Source organism: Podarcis cretensis, assembly GCF_951804945.1.
Source record: "Podarcis cretensis genome assembly, chromosome: 2".
NCBI classification, from domain to species: domain Eukaryota; kingdom Metazoa; phylum Chordata; class Lepidosauria; order Squamata; family Lacertidae; genus Podarcis; species Podarcis cretensis.
The window spans coordinates 125,513,926-125,527,820 of NC_137171.1; the positions used below are offsets into that span (position 1 = coordinate 125,513,926).

The window sequence follows — 13,895 nt, forward strand, 5'->3', positions numbered from 1 at the left end:
AAGATAAGGTTAAAATAAATTAAGGTAAATTCAATGACAGAATATAGTGAAAGATGGAAAGGATTTGCTGAGTTAACTAATATGTTAGACTGTTAAGACAAATTACCCAATAAAAATTGAGAAAGATTGAAAGAATTTGCTGAAACAAATAACTAAACTAGAATACAAAAAGGGAGGTGTGAGGAGGTCGATGAAACAAGTAAATGAAGGATGGAGATATGGAATATAAGATGTGTGTTGTTGTTGTTGTTGTTTTATTGCTATTGGTGTATTGGTTTTTTTGTGTTATATTTTTTCCTTTTTGATGTATTGTTACGTATGTTTTGTTAAATTTTTGCTGTTTTCTTTTTTGCTTTTTTCTGTAATCTTTGAAACTTCTAATAAATATCATTAAAAAAAAATAATGAATTAACCAAGAAAGTGCCACCTCATTTCCCCAATGCCACCTCTGCTTTGTGAAATACATTCCCAATATAATGACATTGTAAATATTAACATATCCTCATGGACAGATAGGAGGGTTGGGAGTTAGGGGAATGTTATGCAGTGGTTCAACTCCTTCCTCCTGGGCCGTGAGCAGAAAGTGGTGTTGGGAGTTGAGCATTTCAGAGCTTTGCATGCTCTATTCACAGCCCACCTCTTTCTCTCCAGGACGTCTTCCAGGCTCTGAATTCTTCCTTGGCCACTTTGAGAATTTCATCCATGTCCCATGAGCCAGCCAGCTGGGGTTGGGGGGCTCTCCTGGCTGTGGGCAGCTGGGTGGGACTCTATTTATTCGCTTTTGCAAATAAAAGCCAGGATTATTTGCAAATAAATGCTTTTGCAAATAAAGGCCAGGAATGTCTTCACTGACTGGCAGCAGCAACCTGGGATTTCATAACAAGGGTTTCTCCCAGATGCCGGGGGGGGGGGGGATGTGTCAACCTGGGACCTTTTTCTTGGATGCAAGGCAGATAGAATAACAGAATTATATTTAGTTAGTTTATGTATTTCATAAATTCAATCACTGCTTGATTGCAAAACCCTAAAAGTGGTTAAAAGTAAAATGAAACTAAAAGATCGAGGAAAAGTCACCAGCATGCAGTCCAATCCTTTTCTGAGAACATCAGTGTCAATGCCTATGATTTCAGAATCACAGCTGAACAATTCCCCAAGAAATGAAAATGGAAGTTGACAACAGGACAAGAAGAATGGATTCTTTGCACCTTAATGGTTGCCAAGAGACTGATAACTGATGAACTAACTGGAAGAATAAAAACATGACAACACGATAGAAGATGCAGCACATGAATGGATTGCCTATAGACGCAGATTCTGTTTGGACATATATATTGATATTTGAAATGAATTCATACTAAATGTAGTGGGATATTCGTAGCCATGTATGCATTAGGATAGTAACTTCACTTATATCTATATAGTAATGAATAGAAATGAAATTTAAGCAAAGTAAATAACAACACCCTGTCATTCTTGGCTACATGGAGGGCGAAGTGTTCAGCTAAGACATTATCTCTGGTGGCAGCAGGAATAAAGGGGGTGTTTAGTGGGATGTGGGTGGCGCTGTTGGTTAAACCGATCATAAGGGCTTGCCGATCATAAGGTCGGCAGTTCGAATCCCCACGACGGGGTGAGCTCTCATTGCTTGGTCCCTGCTCCTGCTGACTTGGCAGTTTGAAAGCACGTCAAAGTGTAAGTAGATAAATAGGTACTGCTCTGGCGGGAAGGTAAACGGCATTTCCATGCGCTGCTCTGGTTCGCCAGAAGCGGCTTAGTCATGCTGGCCACATGACCCAGAAGCTGTATGCTGGCTCCCTCGGCCAATAAAGCGAGATGAGCGCCGCAACCCCAGAGTCGGCCACGACTGGACCTAACGGTCAGGGGTCCCTTTACCTTTACCTTTATCTTAGTGGGAGAACCAGGAAAGACCCAACTCCTCTCTGCATGTTTTGCACGACATGGGATGGTGGCACAGGGGAGTGTGGGAGCATCTTGAATCAAGCAGGCGTGTGACAAGAGTGTGCAAAATGCTTCACTGTAAGATCATTGCTAATTTCCCCCAAAATGACACTCATGGGGAGAAACTATATGGGGGTGTACAATGTGGGGAAAGGTTCGGTCCAGCTCCTGAAATCACTAAAGCAGCTTTTCCCAATAGGTAGTCTGCCTACTCCAGGGAACCTTCCCCCCCCCCCACAAGGGGGTCCGCAGCACCATTCACACAACAGAAACTATGGAAGAGACAGGGGAAATTTCATATGTGTGGCTCCATGGCAACCTTTAGGATTGAACAGGAGTTTTACTCAGAAGTCAGGCCCACCCAATTCAATGGAGTAGATCAGCGTTTCTAAGGGGGGGGGCATATGGATATTCCAAGGGGGTTACAGGGGAACATGATATTCCAATGGGGGGCCAGGGCATGAGACTCGGGGGCCACATAGGGAAGTGAGAAGCGAAGAAAAGAAAGCAAAGAAGTGCTCGTGCTTTGCAGTGGATTTCTAAATAAAAGCTACAAATAAAACATGGTCTGTTCACAAGGAAAATATTTAAATAGCTACCTTTCTCGGTCAATGAACTCCTAGAGAGGCAGGAAGTGACGGAGCAGGGTGGGGTGGGGGTAGAGGCAATGTTGGAGGGGGTGGGGTCTCCATGCACATCCTCGGAAGAGAAGGAGGCCTGCAAAGGAGGAGGGGAAAGGTGCAAACTTTCGGATGGGGGTGATTTGGGGTGCAGGGAGGGAGAAGAATTTGCTTTTCCTGCCCCTGAATCTACAAAGGGGGGAGGAGGAAAGGTGAGGGGGTGAAAGCAAGGAAGGGCTCCCCCCTTTCCCTCTGGAAGGAGAGGGACCGCCGGAGATCCGACACGTGTTTCCCGAGGACAGATGGGTGTGTGGGGGAGCGTTGGTTGGGGAACGAGAACTGGCAGGGCTTACCAGAGACGACGCGTTCGCTCAAGCGAAAATCGGAGATCTCCAGGATGGAAGGGAAGACAATGGAGGGTTTGAGGAAAAAGAAGGGCTACTGTACTTTAAGGGGGCATGGTATGTACCGGGGGAGACCTTGAGGGGGAAGGTACTCAAACAGCTCCACGACAATCCAACCGCTGGACACTTTGGACAGCACAAGACCATACTGCTCGTCACCAGGCAGTTCTGGTGGCCAAAGGTGAGGGAGGATGTACGGGAATATGTACGGGGGTGCGACAGATGCCAGAGGGCAAAAGGGGAGAGGGCTGCCCCCGCAGGGTTACTGGAACCTTTACCCACACCGGGAAGACCCTGGGAGGTGGTGTCCATTGATTTCATGACCGATTTGCCCAAGTCGAGGGGGAAGACAGCAGTCATGGTAGTAGTCGATCTACTGACCAAGATGTGCCATTTCATAGCTTGCTCACATGCGGTGACGGCAGAGGAGACGGCTAGGTTGTTTGTAGATCACATCTTCAGGGTGCATGGGACTCCCTCGAGGGTCATCTCGGATCGCGGGAAATAATTTACTTCCCGGTTCTGGAGGAAGCTCATGAGCTTGCTACAGGTCGAGGTGGGCTTCTCAACGGCGAGGCACCCAGAAACCAACGGACAAGCAGAAAGAGCGAACAGTATACTCCAGCAATACCTGCGCTGTTATGTCAGCGAGAGACAGAATGATTGGGTAGAGAAACTAGCGTTGGCTGAATTTGCATACAATAACGCTGAACATGTGTCCACGAGAATAAGCCCGTTCATGGCCAATTATGGGTGTCACCCCAGAGCCTTCCTGGGGAGGGGGGAGGAAGCATGGAGTGTGCCCGCGGCAGAGCAGTTTGTAGAAGAAATGGAAGCCTTGCATCAGCAACTCAAAATGAACTTGGAGCGGGCCAAGGAGGTTTACAAAAGGCAGGCGGACAAGCACCGTCGGGAGGGGGAGGCCATACGGGTGGGAGACCGGGTGTGGTTATCAACCCAAGGGTTACCCCTAAAGGGAGGGTGCAAAAAGTTGCAGCCAAGATGGCTGGGGCCTTTTGAAGTAACACAACAGGTGAACCCAGTGGCATTCAAGCTCAAGTTGCCTGACAGCATGAAGATACACCTGGTGTTCCACAGGTCCTTACTCTCACTGTACTGGGAGGGGCGGGAATTTCCGGGGCGGGAGGGAGGAGTCACCACCCACCCACAGGTAGAGGAGAGGGAACACCGCAACCAAGCCACGGAAATACTCGATTCAAGGTGGCGGGGCCACCAGGTGGAGTACTTGGTAGCTTGGGAGGGAGAACCCAGGTAAGAAAACACGTGGGTCCCGCTGAGTCGATCAACGACGACTATCTGGTGGGAGAATTCCACAGCCTGTTCCCGGATAAACCAAAACCACTAGCGCGTTTCTGGGAGGAAGAATTTGGAACCACAGACGACGAAGAGGACTTTGTGGGTTTCCCTGCCTCCGAAGGGGAGGGAGGGGAGGTGTCAGAAGGAGAAGAATCCGACTGGGAGGTCCACCCCACGGGAAGGGACCAGAGCGGGTGGGAAATGGGTTTTGAATCTTCATAGGATGGGGACAGCTCCTTCAGGGGATTCCCCGCATCGCCGGCAGAGGAAAGGGATGAGGTTGAATCGGAAAATCACGCTGGGGTGGAGGGGGTCCTGGGGGGGAGGTGGATGTCAGGGAACTGCCATCGGAGCAAGAGGAGGAGAGAGGGCTCCAGAGGGATGGCGGAGAGGGTCCCAGCAGGAAGAGGGACAGCCCATCTGCTGGGGAAGGAAATCAGTGCAACACCAGTGGAGAAGGGGGGCAGAGGGGGGAATCGGTGAGGGGGCTCCAGGACTCCTCGCCGGAGACCAGCAGGGAGAGCACGGGTCCTCCGCTGCCCACACCCTCTCTGCGCAGAAGACTTCCGCGCAGGGAGAGTAGGCGGAGACTTGGCGTCAAAGAACTTCTTTGCTGGAAGAAGTTCAAGAAACGCCCACTGACGGATTCTGCCAGCAATTGAGACAGCCACGGATGGGTGGCTGTCCGGACAGAAAGGGTTCACCCAGATAACTCAGCCAGGTGTGGCGACGACTTATGCACGAGCAACCCCCTAGAACCATTACATGAGTATTAGTTTTTGAGTATTGATATTTGTACAGTGGTACCTTGGGTTACAGACGCTTCAGGTTACAAACTCCACTAAAGCAGAAATAGTACCTCTGGTTAAGAACTTTGCTTCAGGATGAGAACAGAAATTGTGCAACAGCGGTGCAGTGGCAGCAGGAGGCCCCATTAACTAACATGGTGCTTCAGGTTAAGAACAGCTTCAGGTTAAGAACGGACCTCCGGAACGAATTAAGGTCTTAACCCGAGGTACCACTGTAATTTGTAACAGGTATGCTATCTGTGTAAATGTCTCCCACCCTAATTATATCCATCTTTCTGTGAACTGTCCTGAGACCTCCAGGTATAGGGCGGTATATAAATTCAATTAATAACAATTATTATTATTATTTCATCTTCATTGTTCTCCTAAAAGGGTTGCTCCCTGCATTGAAGTGCATTGTGGCAACAGCTGAGAGAGTCCTGGAAGTGGCCCAGTTTACGCCTCCTCCTCCTCCGTTGTTTCCACTGGCAACGCAATGGCCTCCGAGACCCCCTCTGAACGGCCTCTTCTCAGAGGTGGAGTGGAAAGAGGAGCCATGCAGCTTCCTCAGGTAGGGAAAGAGCAACGGGAGCAGGGAGGAGGGAAGAGGCACAGATGGGACCACCCAGCCTCCCTCTGTGTTGAGTGGGGATGATGGGGACCAAAGAGCAGCTCTGTTTTCTTCCTCTTCTTCTTCCAGGCCCTCTTGACCTTTGAGGAGGTGGCTGTGTTTTTCACGGAGGAGGAGTGGGCTCTGCTTGCTCCAGGCCAAAGAGCTCTGCACAAGGAAGTCATGGAGGAGAATTATGAGATGGTGGCCTCTCTAGGTAAGGGCAGATTTTTATTCCTCCTGGCTGCTAGACATTAAATGGGTGAATCTCCTGTATGAGCCATTTATTCATGCTGTGTCTTCTTCTTTGGCGAATCCTTGTAGCTGAATAAGATTGTCTTCCATGAACACGGTCTTAACGGTGTGTCCATGACTGTAGAGTCCAATTCTGGATCCACACATCCTTCCACAGTGGGGACATAGGTTTCCAGGCAGGAGTTAATCACAATGAGGGTTTGCCAAACGTACTTTCCTCTTAGCTTGTTTCTCCCTTTCATCCAGTGTGGTGTAGTGGTTAAAAGCAGTGGACTCGTAATCTGGTGAACCGGGTTCGTGTCTCCGCTCCTCCACATGCAGCTGCTGGGTGACCTTGGGCCAGTCACACTTCTTTGAAGTCTCTCAGCCTCACTCACCTCACAGAGTGTTTGTTGTGGGGGAGGAAGGGAAAGGAGAATGTTAGCCACTTTTAGACTCCTTTGGATAGTGATAAAGTGGGATATCAAATCCAAACTCTTCTTCTTCTTCCTGAGTTTGTACTTCTTCAAAGTCCATGGCGCCTTGGTAATGACTATTCTGCAATTGGATGATGATGATGATGATGATTTATTCATTTCCCGCCCATCTGCCCGGGTTCCCCCAGCCACTCTGGGCAGCTCCCAACAAAATATTAAAAATAGAATCAAACATTAAAAACTTCCCTAAACAGGGCTGCCTTCAGATGACTTCTAAAAGTCAGATAGTTATTTATTTCCTTGACATCTGATGGGAGGGCGTTCGACCGGGCGGGCGTTGCTGCTACTGAGAAGGCCCTCTGCCTGGTTCCCTGTAACCTCACATCTTGCAGTGAGGGAGCGCTCACAGGCCAGTGTTTCCCAATTTCCTTTGCTTATACTGCATTTTTAAGATTTGCCATGGGGGCATCTTTAAACATCTTTTGTTGTCCACCACTATATCAATTTCCATTCTTAAATTGGGAATAGAGTGGTTTCTTTGGAAGACGATAATCAGGCATCTGAACAACATGACCAGTCCAACGAAGTTGATGTTGAAGATTGTACTTTATAGCAACACTGTACTTTTGTCAGTAGGTAACTCTTCATAAGCTGATATTGTGGAATGAATTCACAAAAAAAAACCTATGTATAATATACAAAGAAGGGCCCATCTTCTCCAGCATCCTGGTGCAGGTTTAGGTGATGTGTGTTAGAATGCCTACTGCGAGATTGCAGTCATGGGATTGTTGTCTATCACATGATGGTATATGTTTTGACTCCACAGAGTGGGAAGTGACAGAGACAGAATGTTTGTGTTACTGTGTTCCGTGAAGTGGGACTATTGTCCTTTGTTCTTTTTCTCTTTGCTGTTTGATGCTAGAGAGAGAGGGAGCCATGTTGCAGTGCTCCGTGTGTGTTTATATGTAAATAAAGTAGATTAGCCAACATGCTGAGTTGCTGCGGTTCTGTCACAAGCGGCGTAAACTCTGCAGATCTCTAAGTGTGCCGGTGTCAGTTGGCATCGGTCGCTGTGTTATTTGGGCTGAAAAAAGCTTACAAAGCTCCCGAACGATCAACCAGGAGGGAGAGAACATGCCAGTCAGGCATGTGTCTCTGCCAGGGTCCTACTCGAGAGTAGGCTGAACTCCTGACAATGTGTACAGCTGGTTGGAATGTATCAGCGAGATATTACAGATCAGGAAGGAGAAAACTGAATACAGAGGCGTAGCATTTTCACAGGAGGAGGAAGATGGAAAAAGTGTGTCCCTTCAGATGTTGCTGCACTACAACTCCCGTCATCCCTGGTCATTGGCCATCTTTTCTTGGGTTGATGGTACTTAGAGTCCAACCACATCTTGAGGGCCATAGATGCCTCACCTCAGCATAGAAGGTTTAGCTTGGTGCTCAGTGTTACATGGGATTCAAACTGCATACAAGGGGTTCTGGAGATTATTTTCAGATTTCCTTTCCTAAAAATGTGGTGCATGGGAGAGGGAGGAATACTGGACTTGTTAAAATAAGAGAAAGTGCTGATTGGTCTTGCTGAGTGTTAATATCTCTTGTTTTCTTCCTTGAATACCTAACAATATTTTCTTTTCCCCAACTTTCAACCAGGTGATGGAGAAGACAATCAGAATTATGAGGGGCCATCTGTGAAGTACTTCATTGTGAGTGAACGCCTTAGCACACATCTACGAACTAAACAGGCGATAAAACTTTTAAATGTATGGAGTGTGGAAAGAGCTTCAAGCAGAGTGGAAACCTTACCAAACATCTACGAATTCACACAGGGGAGAAACCATTTAGGTGTATGGAGTGTGGGAAGAGCTTCAGTCACAGGGGAAGCCTTAAATACCATCAACGAACTCACACAGCCAAGAAACCTTTTAAATGTATGGAGTGTGGGAAGGGTTTCAGTGAAGGTGGAAAACTTACAAGACATCACCAAACTCACACTGGGGAGAAACCCTTTAGTTGTACGAAGTGTGGAAAGAGCTTCAGTCACAATGGAACACTTACTGTACATCTACGAACTCACACAGGGGAGAAACCCTTTAGATGTATGGAGTGTGGAAAGAGCTTCAAGCAGAATGGAAACCTTACCCAACATCAACAAACTCACACAGGGGAGAAACCATATGAGTGTATGGATTGTGGAAAGTGCTTCAGTAGCAGTGTAACTCTTAGAAAACATCAACAATCTCACAGGGAAGCAACGGTTTAAATGTTAGGAGTGTGGAAAGTGTTTCAATTATAATGGAGTTATTAATTAACAGCTATGGACTCTCACAGGGAAGAACCCATTCAGTTTTATAGAGTGTGCCAGGTTTTCCCCACAGAGTTCACTTTGTCTCTCATATCAACAAACTCTTATGTGGAAAATCCATTGTAAATGCATGGAGTGTGTTTTATGTTCTGGTGTTTGTATGGAATATTGTACATATACATATTAAAGCAATGAGGGTAATGTCACATAATAGTAAGTTTAATGAAAGATATAATGTGCAGTTAGGGATGTGCAGAATGTGGCTCTGGTGTGCTCATTGTGAGTGAACATGTCTGAGAATCCGTTGATATTTGGTCTTTGTAAAGAGAATTGGGAATGCGGAGTTGTGAAAAGTGGAGCACGACAGTGGTGTTTAGGAAGCAGGATTGGCTCTGGAATCCTGGAACTGTAGAGTAGAAAGGGACTTCGGTCTTCTAGTCCAATTCCCTGTTAAAAGAACAGCAGCATAAATCCCATTCTTATAATTGCAATAAAGGAACAATGAAAACTCAGAAAGACTGAAAAGTAATCCTTAAACCGTCCTACGTTGTTTATCTTTTAAAAATTCATTGTTTTACAATACCTTCTCATTCATGGCTACGTGTCATGTTTCGGGAGTTCCCCCCTCCCTTTTGGTTGCTGACCGATGAGAATTAATGAGCAGTTGGTAGATTTCTAGTATTTTTATTCCCATATCATGTTGCTAGCACAAATAGGCAAATCCTCGCAAGGATAGCAGTACTTACCCACGTCCAACGGGATGTCCCTCCTTCCCGGCTTCTCCTTTGTTCTGACTGATGTATCTCTCAGCTGCTTCCCTCCATCCTGTTGCCTAGCTACTATCTCAAAGCTGGGTAGCTCCTGTCTCAACTGTGCAGCCCCTGAATCTGCCTGTCTCTCTGCATTGTGAAACTCTGGAAGGGCAGGGGGAACTTCCCTCTCCTCTTCTGTTACAAGCTGATTGTCCTGAAACTGCATTCCCCAATCCTCCCATTCATACCAGCCCCTGACACTAAACTGCAAAGTGGACAAAGTTCCATGGTGGCAGCCAGAATAAAAGAGGTGCTGAGGGGAAGAACCAATATGGGGAGGGAAGGTGGCACACGGAAATGTGGGCATTGCCAGCGGTTTCAGGAAAGTCATTTCCCTGCGGAGAGAGGATTCTCTGTGCCCAAGTAATTGGCCCATCTTTCAGAAATCTGTAGAAAGAGCAGGTAGTATAGGGGGCTGAAAGCAGAGTTCATCTAGAGCTGCTCCTCTCTCTGCCGGCATTGAACATTTGCCCCTGACATGAAGCAGCCACAGCAGGTGTTGCAAGCTGCCCATAGTTGGGCTTCCCCCCCAAAGGCCCCCTCCTCCATCGCCCCCCAAGACAGATGGATGCCAACAGGGTCTCTCTGCCTGACAAGGATTTCACCTGGGACCCCTTTCTGCATGCAAAGCATTGAATTTGAGACCTTTATGAAAACAACAATATTCATTTATTCAGAGTAAATACAGCTTTGTCCACTGCCATAATATCACAGAATGATTACTCCAGTCCTCAATCCCACATCACGGTCATGTTGGCTCTCCCAATACCCTCAATAGGAACCCAACTACTGATCTGCTTGGCTAGACATTTCAAATCATTATATCCCCTCCACAAAAACCTCTGTGATGATGGTGGTGGTGGCATTAAAATATCCTGTTGTTCTTCAATCAAGGGAGAAAAAGGGAGACCAGACTGTGCTAAAGGTACCTTTTTTGGAGATACCTTTGATTAGACACCAATGGTATGTGGGGTGTTCTGACAGAGCAATGATCCAGATGTTATTGATCCAAGCCTCTATTGCTCTTTTAGAGCTTTCCTTCCATGGTTTCGCAATAACTGTAGTCTAGCTGCTGTGAACAGAAAGGAAATTAATTCTTTAGATTGAAGCGTAGAATATGGGGTCAAATACGATTATAATAAGGTAAGTGCTGAATTAGGACAGATAGGTTGTTGAGAGATTTTGGAGGTCAGATAAAAAGCTCTTCCCCAGAAGTTATGGACCATGGTTCACCCCCACCAAACGCGAAAATGGGAATCCGAGACCTTCTGCGTGCAAAGAAACTGATCTACGACTGAGCTGCACCCCCCCCCCAAAAAAAAAAACATAACAAAGCCTAACTTTCTCCATCAGCTCCAGCTTTGTACAAAAGTTACCCAATGAAATGACGCTGGACCACCATTTAGGGTTGTCTTAAGTTACTGCTCTAAACCCCTTCCCGGGGGAAGCTTTTTAGAAATGCGGGGGGGGCGGGGGTCGCCCTTCGCTGCCTCTGCGGGGAATTGAACCCAAGAATTTTTCACTAAGTAAACGGGAATATAGAGCTTGCCGGCTGGGAAGGAAATTCATGTTTGCAGGGAGGGGGAGGGGGAGGCGGATCTCCTGCCCCTCCCCTCCCTCTGGGTCAATGAGCTCCGCTTCCTAGAGAGGCAGGAAGTTCTTTTGGGGGGGGCAATTTGGAGGGGAGGGGTCTCCATTCTCATTCGCGGAAGAGAAGCGGGCTTGGAGAAGAGGAGAAAGAGGTGCCGCATATTGGGGGGTTATTTGGGGAGGGGGGTGTTGTGGGAGAAGGATTTGCTTTCCCTCCCCCTGAATCTTCAAATGGCAGCTGGGAAAGGAGGCGGGAGGATGGGGGGGGGGACAATGAAAGGAAAGCAGGGAGAGGCTTCGCCCTTTCTCTGTGGGAATGGGGGGCGGGCGGGATGCAGACCACCTGGCTACAAAGAGGGGTCTCCCCCCCCCAACAGGGTTTGCATTGCAAGACTCTTTTCGAAGCGCAGCGAAGACACTTGAGACGAACCACAAAAGGGTGCCCCCCCCCCAGTGGAACTTAATTACAGAGGGATTTGCAGCCCCACCCTGGGCATGTTGACGCAGAAGTCCGTCCTCCTCCGTTCAAAGGGGGGGGGCAGCCCCATTCCGCCTAGTGATGCTCCTCTCTGCCTAACACCCTTCATCTCCCTTCTCACTGCTCCCCCCCCCATCGCTCCCCCCCCCCCAGGCTCTGCCTCCTGCGTCAGGGAGCCGGGATGGGGGGGGGGGGGCTGAGCTCCTCCAGGACCCTGATCTGCTCCCCTCCGAAATGTGCTGCTGAAGCCCCTGCCTCAGTGGGGCGGAGATGGGGGGGCAAACAGGGGAGAGGAAGTCTGCTTTGGTGCAGTGGAAGCAGCTGGAGAGAGGGAGATCTCGAGTGGGGGTGTGTGAGAAGTGGACAATGTCAAGGGAAATCGGCCTCCGGAGCTTCCTTAGTAAGGAAGAGGCTGATGTGAGAAGGAAGCAAAAAGAAACCAGAATTTACTTCTTGGGAAGGGGGCTAGTCTTGGGGAATGAAACTGATCCCCCCCTTGCAGATTTTGATGCTGTTTCTTTCCAAAAAAGTGGCTTTTCCAGATATCCTCTTGGGACTTTGTTGGAAAGGAGAATCAAAGCCCCCAGGGGTGGGAGATCTGGCCTGTCTTGCAGGATTGGCCCAGCGCAGAGGTGCTGAGGGACTTTCCCTGCTGGTGCTGGCAGCCTCACTCCTGCCTGGCCTCGTCCCCATCCAGGTTGCCAGGAGGGTCTTATAATACTGTAGGTGTTCTAAAGCCCACCACCTGGGCAATCCTCACACAAAAACCCTGCAAGGTGGGCCAGGATTACAGCCTGTTTCGTGTTTGGGACAGGGGTGGAGACCATTATCCTGCCTGAGGGCCATATTCGCTCCTGAGCAGCCTTGCAGGGGCCACTTTCCATTGATGTGTGGAACAGAGGACAGAGTTGGTGGGGCTATGGGGCTGACTCTGAGCTTTGTCCAGGAGCTGCCTGCCTTCCAGGGATTTTTTCCACCCACACAAAAGCCCCCCAGGAGGCAGCTGGGAAGCGTTGGAAAGAAGGTGTGGTGCTGGGGAAATTCCTGAGGGCCAGAGAGAGAGAGAGAGAGAGAGAGAAAGGACTTGAGGTCCAATTTAGCCCCTGGGTGTGAGGTTCCCTACCCTGCAGTTTGGGTGCTGTGCTTCCACCAGGGAGACCCTGTCTCCCATCCCATTCTCAGGAGGGATGCCCTGTGCCCAGTTTGGACCCCCTGATTATTTCTCCTCCTGTCCTTTCTCCCAGTGTAGGGAAGATAAAAGGGGACACACACACACACACGTTCCTAAGAAGAAGGACCGGGGGGTGGGGCGAAGCCACTGAACTTCATATCTCTCTCCCCTAAACTACAATCCATGTTAGCGCATAGAGTGCTCTAAATATTTCCATCTGCTCCCCTTGGATGGAGCTTCTGCACCCTGGTGCCCTCCAGATGTTGCTTTTCCTCTGACTGCAAATTCTGCCCATAATTTAGGAGTTTCCCTTATTTTCTTCATTCTAAATGTATCAAAGGATCAGAAACTGGTTTCCTGGGTGGCTGTTTGGGGGAAAGGAAAAGCGAGGTCTGCAGAGGTATTGACCATAATGCTTTTTGCGAAGCTTCATTCAGAGTTTGGGATTTGAAGCTGAATGTCCCCTAAAGACTGAGGCAGCTTATAGTATTATAAAGTTCCTGTAGAAAGGATTACATACTTCCAGTTCCCTGCCTTTGTAATTAAAATTTATGGGTATTAATTTATTAGTGTTGGTACAGTGATAACTCAGGTTAAGAACTTAATTCATTCTGGAGGTCCGTTCTTCACCTGAAACTGTTCTTAACCTGAGGTACCACTTTAGCTAATGGGGCCTCCCGCTGCTGCAGCACGATTTCTGTTCTCATCCTGAAGCAAAGTTCTTAACCTGAGGTACTATTTCTGTGTTAGCGGAGTCTGTAACCTGAAGCGTCTGTAACCTGAGGTAACACAGTATTTGTAATTTGTAAAAGGTATGCTATCTGTGTACATGTCTCCCACCCTAAATAAATCTGCCCTTCTGTGAACAGCCCTGAGACCTCCGGGTATAGGGCGGCATATAAATTCAATCAATTATTGTTGTTGTTGTTGTTGTTGTTGTTGTTATTATTATTATTATTGCATTGTTCTCTTTAAAGAGCTGCTCCCTGCATTGAAGGGCATAGTGGCAACAGCTGAGAGAGTCCCAGAAGTGGCCCAGTTTCCGCCTCCTCCTCCTCCTCCTCTGTCTTTTCCACTGCCAGCGCAATGGCCTCCGAGACCCCCTCTGAACGGCCTCTTCTTACAGGTGGAGTGGAAAGAGGAGCCAGGCAGCTTCCTCAGGTAGGG

At 48.2% G+C, this 13,895-nt stretch overlaps 1 protein-coding gene across 9 annotated transcripts in view; it reads left to right on the forward strand.

Annotated features, from left to right (window-relative positions):
- Window positions 1-2,626: 2,626 nt before the first annotated feature.
- The window catches only part of LOC307208517 (uncharacterized protein), a 36,286-nt gene continuing 25,017 nt past the window's right edge, over window positions 2,627-13,895 (forward strand). For 3 of the 9 annotated variants that reach the window (XM_079963172.1, XM_079963161.1, XM_079963163.1), the window contains exons 1-2: window positions 11,164-11,231; window positions 13,706-13,889. In XM_079963172.1, the coding sequence (XP_079819298.1) occupies window positions 13,815-13,889 (75 nt within the window). In that variant the 5' untranslated portion in view covers window positions 11,164-11,231; window positions 13,706-13,814. Of the gene's footprint in view, window positions 2,698-5,071; window positions 5,660-5,788; window positions 5,916-11,163; window positions 11,232-12,875; window positions 13,129-13,705; window positions 13,890-13,895 lie in introns of those variants that run through there. The other 6 variants (XM_079963170.1, XM_079963160.1, XM_079963166.1 and 3 more) reach the window with 6 other exon arrangements.